Source organism: Lampetra planeri, chromosome 40 (genome assembly GCF_965212315.1).
Source record: "Lampetra planeri chromosome 40, kcLamPlan1.2.h2, whole genome shotgun sequence".
Taxonomy (NCBI): Eukaryota; Metazoa; Chordata; class Hyperoartia; order Petromyzontiformes; family Petromyzontidae; genus Lampetra; species Lampetra planeri.
Genome location: NC_136146.1, coordinates 5,452,762 through 5,472,645, shown reverse-complemented (window position 1 = coordinate 5,472,645; position 19,884 = coordinate 5,452,762). Strand labels below are relative to the sequence as shown.

Here is a 19,884-nt window from a genome sequence, read left to right as displayed (position 1 = left end):
AGTCCCCTTTGCGCGAAGGGGGGTCCTTAGTCTCCAGAGGGTCCCTTTATATAGAGGAGTCCTGGATATCAACCCAGGGTCCCATCTAGCACCAGGAGGTTCCATTTGTTTAGAGAGGGTCCTCTTTATCAAGTAGCAGGGTCCTCCTTGTCAATTTGCGGATCTCCTGTATCACAACAAGCCCTCCCCCCTGAATTGGGTTCCCATTTATCTAACCGGGTCCCGTTTATTAGGGTGCCCCTTTCTTTTAGAGGGGTCCCCTTTATCACAGAGACGATCACCAGGAGGGCCCCTTTTATCGACTGGGGGGGGGGGTGGGGGGAACGCACGTACGGGGGCCTTGGGTACGCGAGGGAGTGGTGGGGGGGGCGGGTGAGAGGGGTACATTGGTATCCAGTGCGATGCGGATACATGGGGCACTGCGTGCGTGCGTGTGTGTTGCACGTGATATGCACTTTTATTTTTTAAACGAATTTTACTTTTTTATTTAGTTTTCGTTTCCCATTTCGCGTCTCTCTGCAAGTGCTTGAGGTTACCATTCACACCCTTGCTGTGTGCGCAGGGGTAGGGGGCAGCCACGGTCGTGTAAAGGTGGGGGGGGGGGGCAGTGCGGTGGTTGTTGTTGGTGAATGAACGATCTTACTCCGGGTTTTTCTCTGGGTTACTGCAATTCCCCCCCCCACCCAAAAAAAACCCGGACAGGATCTTTCTCATCATCGGAGCACGAAGCTCGACTCGAATAGAACAAAATGCTCTGCTCCACAATTCGCGGAGGCCATCGCCGCCGCTGCCCCGATGATTTGCTCTCGATTTTTTTTCCCCATCTATATATATTGTAAACAAAAAATTACGCAGTCCGAATTATTTCCACGCCATCTCGTGGGCAGGCGAATCCACCGCCCACAGACGCCGCAGAGTCAAAGTTACGCTTCTCGTTTGGGCGAAACAAGACGGCGTCCCGGCGAGGCCGTCTGACGGCCGTGCAGAGAGGCGGCCGCCACGGGCGCTGCGGCCTCGCACCACCGGAGCTTCGCTTTGCGTCGCTTTTCCTAGCGACAGAAAAAAATCGAGGGCGGGTCGACCGGACTGTCTCGTTATCGTTGTTTTCACTGCCTTTACGGTTCTTAATTTAAATGGTTTAGTTGTTTAAAAGCGAGGTGGGGACAGAGAGAGGTGGGGGGGGGGAGAAGGCGGTGTGATGTGGTGACCCGCGCGTCCCCGGGCTAATGAGAGCGGAACGCGGCGACTCGGCGCGCCGCTACGAAGCGCCGGTGCGCGTCGCGCGAGCGGCACGGACCGGCGCACCCCTGGGCCGGGGAGACGCCGCTTGCTGGCGCTGGCGGACGAGGCGGGGGCAGAGGCTCGGGCACTCGGGAGCGGTCCCCGCAACTGGCCACGCGGCTTCGCGGTGATCGGGGGTTGACTTGCCCCATCATCCCTCCAGGGTCAATGAAATTGACACTGCACCACTTTGAGGGGAGATTAACAGCATTTGTCCTATGGATAGACTTACCCCCGCCATAGTAACGTGGAATTATCCCAATTCGCCGCTGGCTGAGGGCTGCTGTAGACGGGAGATGGGCATGATGCCCGATTGCTCATTTGAGCAGCTGTCGATTGCTCTGGCTTGCGTGTTCAGTTGAATCAGCTGCTGGCTCCCAAAACTCTCAACCCAAATATCCTGGAGGTGGACCGACGTCTCCCGAATGTAGTTCCTCCTTCTGTCCACGACGTTGAATTGTCCCTCTGGAGCCAGGACCGGCGGTTAGAGATCCCACCTCGACCCCTCTACCTGCTTCTGCTGGATGTGGATGCGTGTCACTGGACAGACTGATATGTTCATCCTAACAAAGGTGGACGGGGTGGGGAGGCAGGAAGGACTTGAGAGAGAGAGGAGCACATGAATGAAAATAATTTGGGGGCGACTGCCCTCATGCTATGCCCCCCTAACCCCCCCCGGATTCCACGACTAATGCTGAACGTGGAACTGGCAGTCGCAGAACCAGCATCAGCTGCACAATCATCGATCCTTTTTTCCAGAATCTTGACCGGGTGGTTCCAGTAGGTAGCAGCCGGCATTGTTTGGAAGACTGGGTACAATGACGGGGGGGGGGGGGGAGGTCGGCGATGTTCTTCGTACCCGGGTCTGCGATTGTGTGCGGAGCGACGGTGATGAAGCCTCTCGGACACCGGAGGAGGAGGAGGAGAGGACTGCTCGGTGACACCGGTAACATGGAGTATTTACAAACGATGACGGCGATGGGTGGTGGTGGTGGTGGGTGCATCTGTCTGTCATCTCCGTCAACCTATACGGCACCCGGGTGTGTCCCGTGACCTGACACCAGCGAGCCTTCGACACTTCACGTGGCCGCCACGCCGTGGTGAACGGCAGTTGTTGTGGAGGACGTGGGGTGGGTTGGGGATGGGGGGGTGGATGGGTGACAGCAGGAGCCGACTTTTGTTTATTTTTACACGAAAACCAAAACGCGTGCGGGAGAGAGGAGAACGCGGCGTGAACGCGGCGCGGAGTTGACGGCGGCGACGGCGGCAGCGATGACTTTTAACGTCGTCGGCTACGATGGCGTTCGTGCTGTATATTACAGTATACTACTGTGAGTGCGGCCTTGCGGCTCGCTCTGCATCTTGACCAGAGCCGGCATATTCACGCGGAGCTTTTTTTTTATACGAAAATGATCGACGCAAAAATGTATGAATTAAAATAAATACACGATACATTAATAAAAGTCCCACGATGTGGAGAGAGAGAGAGAGAGTGTGTGGTTCTGAGCGTCATGTGTGTCCGGCACTTCGCCAGGGCTGGTTGAACGTGGGCACAGCAGTCGGTGCTGCCCACACACCTAGAAGGCCGTGGCGCCCATGGGTGGCTTGTGGAGACGTGGATGTGTGTGTTAGTATTGTTGTACGCTTAGCTGTTTGTTATTTACATCCTCTCACACGACGCTAAACGATCAATTTGAGTTGTGATTTCTATGCCTCCCCAGTGGCGATGTTTGCACACCGCACCAGGTACTCATTTGAGGCCGAGTCAACCTTAAACACTGCGACACAGACGGTACTGCCTGACACACACACACACAGTACTGCCTGACACACACACACACAGTACTGCCTGACACACACACACAGTACTGCCTGACACACACACACACACACAGTACTGCCTGACACACACACACACAGTACTGCCTGACACACACACAGTCCTGCCTGACACACACACACAGTACTGCCTGACACACACACACACAGTACTGCCTGACACACACACACAGTACTGCCTGACACACACACACAGTACTGCCTGACACACACACACAGTACTGCCTGACACACACACACACAGTACTGCCTGACACACACACACAGTACTGCCTGACACACACACACAGTACTGCCTGACACACACACACAGTACTGCCTGACACACACACACACAGTACTGCCTGACACACACACACAGTACTGCCTGACACACACACACAGTACTGCCTGACACACACACACAGTACTGCCTGACACACACACACACAGTACTGCCTGACACACACACACAGTACTGCCTGACACACACACACAGTACTGCCTGACACACACACACAGTGCTGCCTGACACACACACACACACACAGTACTGCCTGACACACACACACAGTACTGCCTGACACACACACACAGTACTGCCTGACACACACACACAGTACTGCCTGACACACACACACAGTACTGCCTGACACACACACACAGTACTGCCTGACACACACACACAGTACTGCCTGACACACACACACAGTACTGCCTGACACACACACACACAGTACTGCCTGACACACACACAGTACTGCCTGACACACACACACAGTACTGCCTGACACACACACACAGTACTGCCTGACACACACACACACAGTACTGCCTGACACACACACACAGTACTGCCTGACACACACACACACACACAGTACTGCCTGACACACACACACACACACAGTACTGACTGACACACACACACAGTACTGCCTGACACACACACACAGTCCTGCCTGACACACACACAGTCCTGCCTGACACACAGTACTGCCTGACACACACACAGTACTGCCTGACACACACACAGTACTGCCTGACACACACACACATTACTGCCTGACACGCACACACACAGTACTGCCTGACACACACACACAGTACTGCCTGACACACACACAGTACTGCCTGACACACACACACACACAGTCCTGCCTGACACACACACAGTCCTACCTGACACACACACATACAGTCCTGCCTGACACGCACACACACACACAGTACTGCCTGACACACACACAGTACTGCCTGACACACACACACACAGTCCTGCCTGACACACACACAGTCCTACCTGACACACACACACACAGTCCTGCCTGACACGCACACACACACAGTACTGCTTGACACACACAGTCCTGCCTGACACGCACACACACAGTACTGCCTGACACACACACATTACTGCCTGACACACACACACACACATTACTGCCTGACACACACACACACACAGTCCTGCCTGACACACACACAGTACTGCCTGACACACACACAGTACTGCCTGACACACACACACACAGTACTGCCTGACACACACACAGTACTGCCTGACACACACACAGTACTGCCTGACACACACACACAGTCCTGCCTGACACACACATACAGTCCTGCCTGACACACACAGTACTGCCTGACACACACACACAGTCCTGCCTGACACACACACAGTCCTGCCTGACACACACACAGTCCTGCCTGACACACACAGTCCTGCCTGACACACACACACACAGTCCTGCCTGACACACACACACACACACAGTACTGCCTGACACACACACACACACAGTCCTGCCTGACACACACAGTACTGCCTGACTCACACACACAGTCCTGCCTGACACAGGCAGGACTGTGACTTCCTCCAATATTTGAGGCACCGCAGCCTCAGCAGCAGAGGTGGGACAAAGTCATTGTTATGCAAGTCCAAGTCGAGTCGCAAGTCATCAAATTCATGACTCGAGTCTGACTCGAGTCCAAGTCACATGACTCGAGTCCACATCTCATAGGTGGGACAAAGTCATTGTTATGCAAGTCCAAGTCGAGTCGCAAGTCATCAAATTCATGACTCGAGTCTGACTCGAGTCCAAGTCACATGACTCGAGTCCACACCTCTGCTCAGCAGGGTCATCCCCACTTTGTCCCATTATGTTTTCCAGACTGAGGGATTCCCCCTCCCCCAGAATCTCACAGAAATGCTCAGCAAATCTGCAAACCTGTTCCTGGGGGTCGGAGATTGGATTACCGTTCTTTCCCCTAATGATGGTAATAGGTGTGGCACTGCAGGTTACTTTTTTGATGGAGTTAAATAGGGATTTGTGATCGCGGGCAATTGAGACACTCCATCTCCTCAGCAACCCACGACCACCACCCATCCTTGCAGCGCCTCACAGCTCTCCGAACCTCCAAGCGAAGCCTCCTCATTCTCTGACGTGGGATGCTGTAGCCGATGAGAGTGGGCCTGTCGCTTTTTCTCAACCATCCTGAACACCTCCTCTGTCAGCCAGGGTCTCTGGGGAGGTCTGGACCGTGTACCCAAAGCAGCCATTGCAGCTGCATGAGTCACAGTCCTAAACCTCGCCCATTTACCCTCGACATCAGGAGTGGGGGACGATGCCAACCCCAGTCGCAAGCGATGATGAAATTCTCGCTTGCAACTTCCATCAGCTAGCTGAGACCAGGCCACCTTAGGTTGGAATGGGGTCCTGGGTGTACACCCACCACCGGAGTGGAAGAATGGCAGGCGCATCTTACAGATGACAAGTCGATGGTCAGAGGGCAGATCAGCTCCACGGTATGTCCTGGTGTCAAGGACATGGGCTCGCATCCGCTGGTTCGTCACTATGTAGTCCAGCAGATGTTCTTGCTTGGACCCGGCATGCATCCATGATGTCGTGTGGATGCGCCGATGCCGGAACAGCGTGTTGGTAATTCTAAGACCATGGGCTGCACAACAATCTAGCAGCCTCCTACCGTTGTTATTGAGCTGATCTGGCCCATGCCTTCCAATCACCCCAGACCAGGTGCCAGCATCATGACAAACTCGGGGATTGAAGTCACCCAACAAGATGACTGTTTTTCGAGGGGCCACTTTAGCCAGCACCTGTGGCAGGAGGTCATAGAAGGCATCTGACTCATTACCACTCCTCGCTTCCGGTTGATGGGAAGGCGAGCCCAAAGTAGCCTGGTGCTTACAGCTTTCCACACCTCACCGCCACGCTCCCACGTCCCTTCATTCTTTTGTTCAGAAGAAGAGTCACATCCTGTTGTTTGGCAGTCTCCTGCCCCGAGTAGAAGACTGTCGACTCCTCATGGTGGCAGGAGCCAGAGCCGGTCCACCGGACCTCCTGAATGTCACAGAGATCCAGGTGGTACCGGTCAAGATCTCGATAGAGGAGTGGCAGCCTCTCCTCCGCAGTGAGCGTTCGTACATTCCACGTGGCAACACGTAGTGGCTTTTTGTTGTTTCTGGAGGATCCCCGAGGGTAAAGATTAAATCTCCTGGCTCCGCCAGATGGGGTTTGGCCAGGAGACGTCATAGACGCCTGTCCCCCCGGAGCCTCCGGCACACACCGATACACTCACACCCGAGTGAAATTAAACACACTAACACACACCGACACAATGACACACACCGACACACACACGAGTGAAATGAAACACTGACACACACTGGCACAATGATACACACCGACACACACACACCCGAGTGAAATTAAACACACTGACACACACTGACACACACTTACACACACACCCGAGTGAAATTAAACACACTGACACACACCGACACACACACACGAATGAAATGACACACACTGACACACTGACACACACCGACACACACACCCGAGTGAAATTAAACACACTGACACACACTGACACACACTTACACACACACCCGAGTGAAATTAAACACACTGACACACACCGACACACACACACCCGAGTGAAATGACACACACTGACACACACTGACACACTGACACACACTGACACACACACACAAATGAAATGAAACACTGACACACACTGACACACTGACACACACTGACACACACCGGCACACACTGACACACACACTGACCCGAGTGAAATGACACACACTGACACACACTGACACAATGACACACACTGACACACTGACACACACTGACACACTGACACACACCGGCACACACTGACACACACCGGCACACACTGACACACACACACACGAGTGAAATGACACACACTGACACACACTGACACACACACCCGAGTGAAATGACACACACTGACACACACTGACACACACACCCGAGTGAAATGACACACACTGACACACACTGACACAATGACACACACACACACGAGTGAAATGACACACACTGACACACACTGACACACACACACACACACGAGTGAAATGACACACACTGACACACACTGACACACTGACACACACCGGCACACACTGACACACACACACACTAGTGAAATGACACACACTGACACACTGACACACACACACACCCGAGTGAAATGACACACACTGACACACACTGACACACACACACACGAGTGAAATGACACACACTGACACACACACACCCGAGTGAAATGACACACACTGACACACACTGACACACACACCCGAGTGAAATGACACACAATGACACACTGACACACACACACTGACACACACTGACACACACACACACACACGAGTGAAATGACACACACTGACACATACTGACACACTGAAACACACCGGCACACACTGACACACACACACACGAGTGAAATGACACACACTGACACACACTGACACACACACACCCGAGTGAAATGACACACACTGACACACACTGACACACACACACACGAGTGAAATGACACACACTGACACACACACACACGAGTGAAATGACACACACTGACACACACACACACACGAGTGAAATGACACACACTGACACACACTGACACACAATGACACACACTGACACAATGCCACACACCGGCACACCGACCCCCCCCCCATCCAGTCCGCGTCCCTGGCAACCCGCACCCCCCGCGGGCTCCGAGTGGAGGCGGCGATGGCGACTCCACGGGCCACCCCGCTGCTGCCTGCGTGAGGCACCATCATCAATCAACATCGTTAACATCACCACCACCACCACCACCAATATCGTTAACATCAGTTAACATCGTTAACATCACCACCACCATCAACATCGTTAACATAACCACCAACACCATCACCACCATCACCACCACCATCATCACCATCACCACCACCATCGTTAACATCGTTAACATTGCCACCATCAACATCGTTAACATCACCACCACCAACACCACCACCAACACCACCATCACCACCACCATCACCACCACCATCGTTAACATCGTTAACATCATCACCACCAACACCACCATCACCACCACCATCACCACCATCACCACCACCATCACCACCACCATCGTTAACATCGTTAACATCATCACCACCAACACCACCACCACCACCACCACCATCACATCCACCATCACCACCACCACCATCGTTAACATCGTTAACATCACCACCATCATCATCAATCAACATCGTTAACATCGTTAACATCACCACCACCAACACCACCACCATCACCACCATCACCACCACCATCACCACCACCATCGTTAACATCGTTAACATCATCACCACCAACACCACCATCACCACCACCACCATCACATCCACCATCACCACCACCACCATCGTTAACATCGTTAACATCACCACCATCATCATCAATCAACATCGTTAACATCGTTAACATCGCCACCATCAACATAGTTAACATCACCACCATCATCATCAATCAACATCGTTAACATCGTTAACATCACCACCACCATCAACATCGTTAACATCGTTAACATCACCACCACCACCATCAACATCGTTAACATGACCACCACCAATATTGTTAACATCACCACCACCAACATCGTTAACATCACCACCATCAATTAACATCGTTAACATCACCACCACCAACACCACCATCACCACCACCATCACCACCACCATCATCACCAATCAACATCGTTAACATCGTTAACATCACCACCACCAACACCACCATCACCACCACCATCACCACCACCATCATCACCAATCAACATCGTTAACATCGTTAACATCACCACCACCATCAACATCGTTAACATCGTTAACATCACCACCACCATCAACATCGTTAACATCGTTAACATCACCACCACCATCAACATCGTTAACATCGTTAACATCACCACCACCACCATCAACATCGTTAACATGACCACCACCAATATTGTTAACATCACCACCACCAACATCGTTAACATCACCACCATCAATTAACATCGTTAACATAGTTAACATCACCATCAACAGCATCACCACCACCATCAATCAACATCGTTAACATCACCACCAATATTGTTAACATCACCACCATCAACGTCATCCGCATAATTGACATCAACATCACTATTAAAACATTAATATCACCACCAACATCGTTAACATCACCACCACCAACGTTATCCACATCATTGACATCAACATCACTATAATCAACAACATTACTATCATCACCACCATCAACATCAGCATTATTATCAACATCACTATAACAATAATGACCATCATCACTACCATCATAAACATCACCATCAATATCATTACCATCATGACCATCAACATCACCACCACCATCATCAACATCATCATCAACTCCATCATCATCATCATCGTTGTCATCGCCACACTCACCACCACCACCTCACCCACTCTGGTTGTCAATCTGAGTTGTTGTCGTGGCATCAGTGGTGGTGGTGGTGGTGTTGTTGTTGCTAAGTGTTGTGTTATTAAGTGTTGTGTTATTAAGTGTTTGTTAGATTGTGTTGTTGAGTTGAGTAGTTGTTAGATTGTGTTGTTGAGTTGAGTAGTTGTTAGATTGTGTTGTTGAGTTGAGTAGTTGTTAGATTGTGTTGTTGAGTGAAGTAGTTGTTAGATTGTGTTGTTGAGTTGAATAGTTGTTAGATTGTGTTGTTGAGTTGAGTAGTTGTTAGATTGTGTTGTTGAGTTGAGTAGTTGTTAGATTGTGTTGTTGAGTTGAGTAGTTGTTAGATTGTGTTGTTGAGTTGAGTAGTTGTTAGATTGTGTTGTTGAGTTGAGTAGTTGTTAGATTGTGTTGTTGAGTTGAGTAGTTGTTAGATTGTGTTGTTGAGTTGAGTAGTTGTTAGATTGTGTTGTTGAGTTGCGTGAATTGGTTCTCGTTTGTAGAGACCATGGCCTCACGCAGAGTGCAAACCTTGCCCATCTCTATCAGCACCACCATCAGCACCATCAGCACCATCACCAGCACCACGATAAACACCATCAGCAACTGTGGTACACGCGGAGCGCGCGACTTGACGCGACAGGTAGGTCCCAACATCACCTGCACCGTGCACACCGTCACCCACACACCGTCACCCACACACCGTCACCCACACACCGTCACCCGCACCGTGCACACCGTCACCCACACACCGTCACCCGCTCACCGTCACCCACACACCGTCACCCGCACCGTGCACACCGTCACCCACACACCGTCACCCACACACCGTCACCCGCACCGTGCACACCGTCACCCGCACACCGTCACCCGCACACCGTCACCCGCACCGTGCACACCGTCACCCACACACCGTCACCCGCACCGTGCACACCGTCACCCGCACACCGTCACCTGCACCGTGCACACCGTCACCTGCACCGTGCACACCGTCACCCACACACCGTCACCCGCACACCGTCACCCGCACACCGTCACCTGCACCGTGCACACCGTCACCCGCTCACCGTCACCCGCACACCGTCACCCACACACCGTCACCCGCACCGTGCACACCGTCACCCGCACACCGTCACCTGCACCGTGCACACCGTCACCTGCACCGTGCACACCGTCACCCACACACCGTCACCCACACACCGTCACCTGCACCGTGCACACCGTCACCCGCTCACCGTCACCCGCTCACCGTCACCCGCTCACCGTCACCCGCACACCGTCACCCGCTCACCGTCACCCACTCACCGTCACCTGCACCGTGCACACCGTCACCTGCCTCCCACGCCATCACTCGACGCCCGCACACCGTCGTCCATATCCATCACTCCATGCACACACCGTCACGTGCTATGCTACCTCACCCCCATTGATGCTTCAGCGCTTGCTACATTCACTCCCTCGCTCGCTCAACGGCGACCAGTCGCCTCCCTGCCACTCTTCTATCGCTGCTGCTGCTGCTGCCGCCGCCATGGTCGCTGTTCCCGTGAACTCGGTCATTCCTCCACCCGTGTTGAGGACTCGGTCTGTACCAACCACTCGCTGCTTCGTGTAATCACCACACTGCAGGTCACAACACACTCACCCACTCACCACACTGCAGGTCACAACACACTCACCCACTCACCACACTGCAGGTCACAACACACTCACTCACTCACCACACTGCAGGTCACAACACACTCACCCACTCACCACACTGCAGGTCACAACACACTCACCCACTCACCACACTGCAGGTCACAACAACACTCACCCACTCACCACACTGCAGGTCATATCAACACACTCACCCACTCACCACACTGCAGGTCACAACAACACTCACCCACTCACCACACTGCAGGTCACAACAACACTCACCCACTCACCACACTGCAGGTCACAACAACACACTCACTCACCACACTGCAGGTCACAACAACACTCACTCACCACACTGCAGGTCACAACAACACTCACTCACCACACTGCAGGTCACAACAACAACACTCACTCACTCACCACACTGCAGCTCACAACAACACACTCACTCACTCACCACACTGCAGGTCACAACAACAACACTCACTCACTCACCACACTGCAGGTCACAACACACTCACCCACTCACCACACTGCAGGTCACAACAACACTCACCCACTCACCACACTGCAGATCACAACAACACTCACCCACTCACCACACTGCAGGTCACAACAACACTCACCCACTCACCACACTGCAAGTCACAACAACACTCACCCACTCACCACACTGCAGGTCATATCAACACACTCACCCACTCACCACACTGCAGGTCACAACAACTCACCCACTCACCACACTGCAGGTCACAACACACTCACCCACTCACCACACTGCAGCTCACAACAACACTCACCCACTCACCACACTGCAGGTCACAACAACTCACCCACTCACCACACTGCAGGTCACAACACACTCACCCACTCACCACACTGCAGGTCACAATAACACACTCACCCACTCACCACACTGCAGGTCACAACACACTCACCCACTCACCACACTGCAGGTCATATCAACACACTCACCCACTCACCACACTGCAGGTCACAACACACTCACCCACTCACCACACTGCAGGTCATATCAACACACTCACCCACTCACCACACTGTAGCTCACAACAACAACACTCACCCACTCACCACACTGCAGGTCACAACAACACTCACCCACTCACCACACTGCAGGTCACAACACACTCACCCACTCACCACACTGCAGGTCACAATAACACACTCACTCACCACACTGCAGGTCACAACAACACTCACCCACTCACCACACTGCAGGTCACAACAACACACCCACTCACCACACTGCAGGTCACATCAACACTCACTCACCGCACTGCAGGTCACAACAACACACTCACTCACCACACTGCAGGTCACATCAACACTCACTCACCACACTGCAGGTCACAACACTTCTCTCTCTGCTTCTTTGCTCGTACTGCCCTACTTTGGAATTCCCTCTCCCCCCCCCCCACACATTCTCTTAATAAGAATAACAACTTTGTTAATTCAACACGCGCGTTATCGTTGTCTTCTGCATTACAACTCTGATATAAATGCTCTTTATTGCTGGCCATTTTACGCATTTGGCCTTTGTATGTACTTATGTTGAACTTTTCGCACCGTACGTAGCCAAACGTGCTAGTCGGAGTTGCGCGGGAAGGACAACAAACTAAGCACACACACACAACAGCTGTGTTGTATAAATTCGTTTTCAACCCAGATTTAAAAAGTGCATAAATAGCTCCTGCGGCTTCTTCATATCGGACGTTGTTCTACCACGTGTCAAGCATTCAGCCCTCCTCCATCAAGCCGTCCGCCCTGGTGACAGTACATCGCGTTCTTCTTGTTTTTGTGTTTTTTTCTTCTATGTCACGTGGGTTTTGTGGATTTCACGTTGGGATTATCTCCACCACAAAGACAAAGATGCCCCAGGCAACCCTTCTCCTCCCTCATGGGGCAAGTGCTGTGAGGGGGCAGCTGTTGACGCCGAAACGGTGCGGGGGGTGGTGGCCGGCTCCACGCCCGGCCGTGTTTGTTTCCCCACTGCTGACATTTTGACACCACACCAGGTGTTCGTTTGAGGCTGACGCGACCTAGCGGAGGCCCCCAGGACCGGTGCAGATAATCACTGCCATTGATGTAGGCCGCGAGCGTGAGACGAACTTGGGTCGCCGGGTTCGCGGCGCAGCGCGCTAACCAAATGCACCCCCCCCCATCCCCCCACCACCCCCCCACCACCACCCCCCCCACCACCCCCCAACCCCCCACCATCCCCCCACCACCCCTCCACCACCCCCCACCACCCCCCCACTAGCCCCGTCCCTCCAGGTGAGGTCATCAGGCGAAGAGACGCGGCGCCTCCCGTGGCTTGCAGGAGCCGTGCAGGTGAGCGTGGTGAGGAGGCGTGGTGAGGAGTGGTGGTGAGGAGGCGTGGTGAGGAGTGGTGAGGGGGCGTGGTGAAGAGGCGTGGTGAGGAGTGGTGAGGGGGCGTGGTGAGGTGTGGTGGTGAGGAGGCGTGGTGAGGAGTGGTGAGGGGGTGTGGTGAGGAGTGGTGGTGAGGAGGCGTGGTGAGGTGTGGTGGTGAGGAGGCGTGGTGAGGAGTGGTGAGGGGGCGTGGTGAGGAGGCGTGGTGAGGAGTGGTGAGGGGGCGTGGTGAGGTGTGGTGGTGAGGAGGCGTGGTGAGGAGTGGTGAGGGGGCGTGGTGAGGAGGCGTGGTGAGGAGTGGTGAGGGGGCGTGGTGAGGTGTGGTGGTGAAGAGGCGTGGTGAGGAGTGGTGGTGAGGAGGCGTGGTGAGGAGTGGTGAGGGGGCGTGGTGAGGAGGCGTGGTGAGGAGTGGTTAGGGGGCGTGGTGAGGTGTGGTGGTGAGGAGGCGTGGTGAGGTGTGGTGGTGAGGAGGCGTGGTCAGGTGTGGTGGTGAGGAGGTGTGGTGAGGTGTGGTGGTGAGGAGGTGTGGTGAGGTGTGGTGGTGAGGAGGCGTGGTGAGGAGGCGTGGTGAGGTGTGGTGGTGAGCAGGCGTGGTGAGGTGTGGTGGTGAGGAGGTGTGGTGAGGTGTGGTGGTGAGGAGGCGTGGTGAGGTGTGGTGGTGAGGAGGCGTGGTGAGGTGTGGTGGTGAGGAGGCGTGGTGAGGAGGTGTGGCGCCACGCACAGTCACCACCATCATCGTCAGCAGGCGATGGCGTATCCCAGCGGTTCGAATCCGTTAGGCCGCTCCTAGTTAGCACTGCGATACAACCCCGTACAGGACTACTCCGCGCCGTCCTCCTCACTCGCGGCGTCAGTGGGAGTGAGTGGCAGGCCACCGCGTGGCGGTGGAGTCCTGCTCACGATGCTCCCAATTCAAAGGATGACACCGCAAACCCCTTCAATCAGAATGACACACAGAGCAGCAGCGGTACTCACCGCCTTCTACCCGCCTGTGACACGCAGCGCCTCCTCAGGAAGAGGGCCATCCTCCAACAAAGCTGTCGACCCGCACGGGTCACTAGCCCGTATTCTTGTACAGAGAAATTTGAGTATTCAGGTCCGTACGGCGCACAGCCGTTTCAATACGGGCAATTTTATTGTCTATTTGTTTTTCTCTTGTGATGGAACTTTGTAGGATTGAGATTTATAAGGGCACGGGGTGACCAAGAAGGTCTGAATTGGTCTGCATTAAGATCGGACACTGATAATGGGTTGACAGGTGTGCTCCAACAGCGAGAGTGCCAATGTTACAATTGTTCGCATCATCAGCAGCGTCATCAGCAGCAGCAACCGCAGCTCCACTGTCATAAGCATCAACACAATCATCTCCATCGTTATCGCTCTCGTGGCCACCATTATCATCATCGCTACCATGATCATAGCTACCATCATCATCACCGCCATCAACATAATCATGACAACCATTCATCATGAGCATCGAATAAAGGCAAAGATCCCCCGTATAGCGTTAATAGACATGGGGCAAGTGTGTTAAGAAAGCAGCACCTATGATGGCCAGCACCACTCCCGGCCGCCTTTGTTCCCCCGCCCTCTCGTCCCCAGTCGTGCCCGCAGATGGAGTCCCCTCGTGGCCCCCTCGCCCTGCCAGCCCCCGGGCCCCCCCTGCTCATGTTGATGGGACCCGAGCCCCCCAAAGCCACCAAAAGGTCGCCCAAATCTTCCGAGCCCCCTAAGCCCCTCAGTCTCGCGATGCCTCCGGTGCCGACAGCGAGCCGCGGGGTTCCGCGTCCGCGAGCCCCCCGCGAAGTGCCCCCCGCCGTGGTCCCGGCCTTGCCCCCCACGGCCCCCCCCCCCGGGCTGGGACCCCGCCTGAACCCCCTGCGGCCCCCGTGGGTGGCGCGGCGCACCGTGATGCTGGAGACGCGGGACGCGCACGCGCACAACGAGCAGCGCGCCACCTGCTGGAAGAGACGCGAGCACGACAGGTGAGGGGGGGGGCAGGTGAGGAGGGGGGGCAGAGGGGCGGCAGGTGAGGGGGGGGGCAGGTGAGGGGGGGGGCAGAGGGGCGGCAGGTGAGGGGGGGGCCAGGTGAGGGGGGGGCCAGGTGAGGGGGGGGCAGAGGGGCGGTAGGTGAGGGGGGGGCCAGGTGAGGGGGGGGCAGAGGGGCCAGGTGAGGGGGGGGGGCCAGGTGAGGGGGGGGCCAGGTGAGGGGAGGGCAGAGGGGCGGCAGGTGAGGGGGGGGCAGAGGGGCGGCAGGTGAGGGGGGGGCCAGGTGAGGGGGGGGCAGAGGGGCGGCAGGTGAGGGGGGGGGCAGGTGAGGGGGGGGCCAGGTGAGGGGGGGGCAGAGGGGCGGCAGGTGAGGGGTGTAAGTGTGGGGGGCGGGGAAGGGACCAGGTAACGTGGGCAGGTGAGGGGGGGTGGGTTTGTGGGGGGCTGGTGAAGAGGGCAAGTAAGGGGGGTAAGTGAGGGAGGGGTGGCAGGTGTAGGGGGGTTGGTGAGGCGGACAGGTGAGCTGGGCAGGTGAGCTGGGCAGGTGAGTGATCATGTGCTCACTCCCATTTGCCATTCACCCGTCCCCCAGGCAGCATCGCGGCTGGAGGAGACCGGTGTACGGGGAGCCGGGGGAGAAGGAGGAATACCGGTACCACGTGACCACCACCACCATCACCACGTGATCCTCACGAGATCACCATCACCACCACGTGACCCTCACCCCCACAGTTTACTCTTTGGTGTCCCCGACGACATCTCAATGGTGTCTGTCTCTGTGGCATCCCCCCCCCCCACGCTGAGGTCCTCCAGGAGGGAGATCCGCGAGTGGCTCAAGTCCCAGATGCGTGAGCGCGTGGCCCAGCGCGAGTCGGCGAGGGGCGAGGGGGCGGGCGAGCGGGCCCAGGCCGCCCTCGCCGAGAGCTGCGAGCGCCGAGCGGAGGAGCAGCGCGGCCGGGAGAGGCACGAGGCCTCCCGGGCCGTGAGGGACCACAACAAGAGGGTGGGGGCCGCCAGCGAGAGGGACGCGCGGACACGCACACGCACAGGGTGACACACAGACGGGCAGGGTGACACACAGACAGGGTGACACACAGACGGGCAGGGAGACACACAGACAGACAGGGAGACACACAGACGGGCAGGGAGACACACAGACGGGCAGGGTGACACACAGACAAGGTGACACACAGACAGACAGGGTGACACACAGACGGGCAGGGAGACACACAGACGGGCAGGGTGACACACAGACAGAGTGACACGCACACGCACAGGGTGACACAGACGGGCAGGGTGACACAGATGGGCAGGGTGACACACGGACAGGGTGACACACAGACGGGCAGGGAGACACACAGACAGATAGGGTGACACATAGACGGGCAGGGAGACACACAGACGGGCAGGGTGACACACAGACAGGGTGACACACAGACAGACAGGGTGACACACAGACGGGCAGGGTGACACACAGACGGGCAGGGTGACACACAGACAGGGTGACACGCACACGCACAGGGTGACACACAGACGGGCAGGATGACACAGATGGGCAGGGTGACACACGGACAGGGTGACACACAGACGGGCAGGGAGACACACAGACAGATAGGGTGACACATAGACGGGCAGGGAGACACACAGACGGGCAGGGTGACACACAGACAGGGTGACACACAGACAGACAGGGTGACACACAGACGGGCAGGGAGACACACAGACGGGCAGGGTGACACACAGACAGGGTGACACACAGACGGGCAGGGAGACACACAGACAGACAGGGAGACACACAGACAGACAGGGTGACACACAGACGGGCAGGGAGACACACAGACGGGCAGGGTGATACACAGACAGGGTGACACACAGACAGGGAGACACACAGACAGACAGGGTGACACACAGACGGGCAGGGTGACACGCACACGCACAGGGAGACACACAGACAGACAGGGAGACACACAGACAGACAGGGTGACACACAGACGGGCAGGGAGACACACAGACGGGCAGGGAGACACACAGACGGGCAGGGTGACACACACACAGACAGGGTGACACACAGACAGGGTGACACACAGGCAGGCAGGTAATGTGTGTAATGTGTGGGGTGACCTGGGCTGGGGGGGGGGTTCTGTGCAGGTGATGGAGCTGCGCTGGGAGGTGGAGCGGAGCGAGCGAGCGCGCGAGTGGAGCCTGGAGCGGGAGCTTCTCCAGATGCAGCCTCTCAACTGGAGCGGAACCCTCACCTAGCGGAGTCACAGCGTGAACCCTCGCCTAGCGGGGTCACGGCGTGAACCCTCGCCTAGAGGGGTCACGGCGTGAACCCTCGCCTAGCGGGGTCACGGCGTGAACCCTCGCCTAGCGGGGTCACGGCGTGAACCCTCGCCTAGCGGGGTCACGGCGTGAACCCTGACCTAGCGGGGTCACGGCGTGAACCCTCGCCTAGCGGGGTCACGGCGTGAACCCTCGCCTAGCGGGGTCACGGCGTGAACCCTCGCCTAGCGGGGTCACGGCGTGAACCCTCGCCTAGCGGGGTCACGGCGTGAACCCTGACCTAGCGGGGTCACGGCGTGAACCCTCGCCTAGCGGGGTCACGGCGTGAACCCTCGCCTAGCGGGGTCACGGCGTGAACCCTCTCCTAGCGGGGTCACGGCGTGAACCCTCTCCTAGCGGGGTCACAGCGGTCATTACTTAGATGGGTCCGTCAATTATAGGGGACCTACAGTTATCAGTAATAACAATGAATAATGACAATCATTTAGTAGATTTCATGTTGGTGCCATTCTCACGGAGGAGGGCGCTGCTGCGTGTAACACCGAGTGGTGATAGAATAAAGAGTTATTTGTGGCCAATTTTCTAATCTGTCAAATTGGGCGCACAGTGCGGCCGGTTCCTCGCTTTGAGAACACCTCGGGGCATTTGCTACGTCCACTGCGGTGAAGTGGACGGCTCGGATTCATCATGATCCGGCAGTAATAACCAGGGCGGCCTGCCCGGACCAACCAGCGCCGGGCGAGGCTGTGGGGCGACCAACGGCTGAGGGCTTCATCCAGCAGTGGCTGCTGCTGCTGCTGCTGATGATGATGGCAATGATCATGATGCTTGTGGAAACATTGCAGTAATAATAGTAGTACGGTGGTGATGATGAAACTACAAATATATCGATACATCAATAAGAACGATGATTTTACAAAATAAATCACAACTTACTTGCTGCTGCTACTGCAGCAGCTGATGAGTTGGCAGCTGTGCACAAACAACAGCGAATACATTCGTGAATATGACTCACTGCACGTGGCCTCAAAATAAAATATAAATAGAGCAGGCGAATTTTCAGGCTCCTCTTCATGGCACTGAAACGCCACCTATTGTATCGATCCAGTATGTGTGTGTGTGCGTTTTACGGCCACGGTATTATCGACGTGTAGAGGAGCCGTGTGTGCTACTCGATGCAACTTCTCATCAAGATCGCGCAATGCGCGTGGTGATTCTGGGCACGGGAGACTTTGACATCGCTCGTGAATGTGCTGCCCTTGTAGAGTGAGTGGAGTGACGAGACGTTTCAATAAACCATCGATTCAAGAACGCAGTCGTCCAACGCAATGCGGGTTGTGTTGAACTTCTTTCGCACCGTACGCAGCCAACCGCGCTAATCGGAGGTTCTAAATAAATGCGGTTTCGATTTACAGTCGTAAAAGTGCATAGCGGCTTCCGAATATCGATATCAGCGAGGCTCGGAGATGATGATGATGTCTGCACTGACAGTGCTCATCATCATCATCTTGATTGCAGCACTGCAGGTGTCACGTGGTGATGTTGGCACAGCCCGGGGGGGGGGGGTGGTGCACAGGTGGTGGCATCGGCCACTCATCTCAGTCAGGCGACCCGTGGCACCTGCTGGGTCCGCCACGTGACCTCCTGCCCAGCGGGCGTT

The 19,884-nt window shown here is 55.5% G+C and overlaps 1 protein-coding gene across 1 annotated transcript; it reads left to right on the top strand.

The window, feature by feature from the left end:
* Positions 1 to 8,162: 8,162 nt before the first annotated feature.
* LOC144731785 (uncharacterized) lies at positions 8,163 to 19,553 on the top strand. Its single transcript, XM_078613015.1, has 7 exons — positions 8,163 to 8,233; positions 10,424 to 10,563; positions 13,843 to 13,913; positions 15,555 to 15,937; positions 16,534 to 16,593; positions 16,755 to 16,944; positions 18,090 to 19,553. Exons 1-7 carry the CDS (start codon positions 8,199 to 8,201, stop codon positions 18,198 to 18,200), a joined length of 990 nt encoding a protein of 329 aa, XP_078469141.1. The 5' UTR covers positions 8,163 to 8,198; the 3' UTR covers positions 18,201 to 19,553.
* The last annotated feature ends 331 nt before the right edge of the window (positions 19,554 to 19,884 follow it).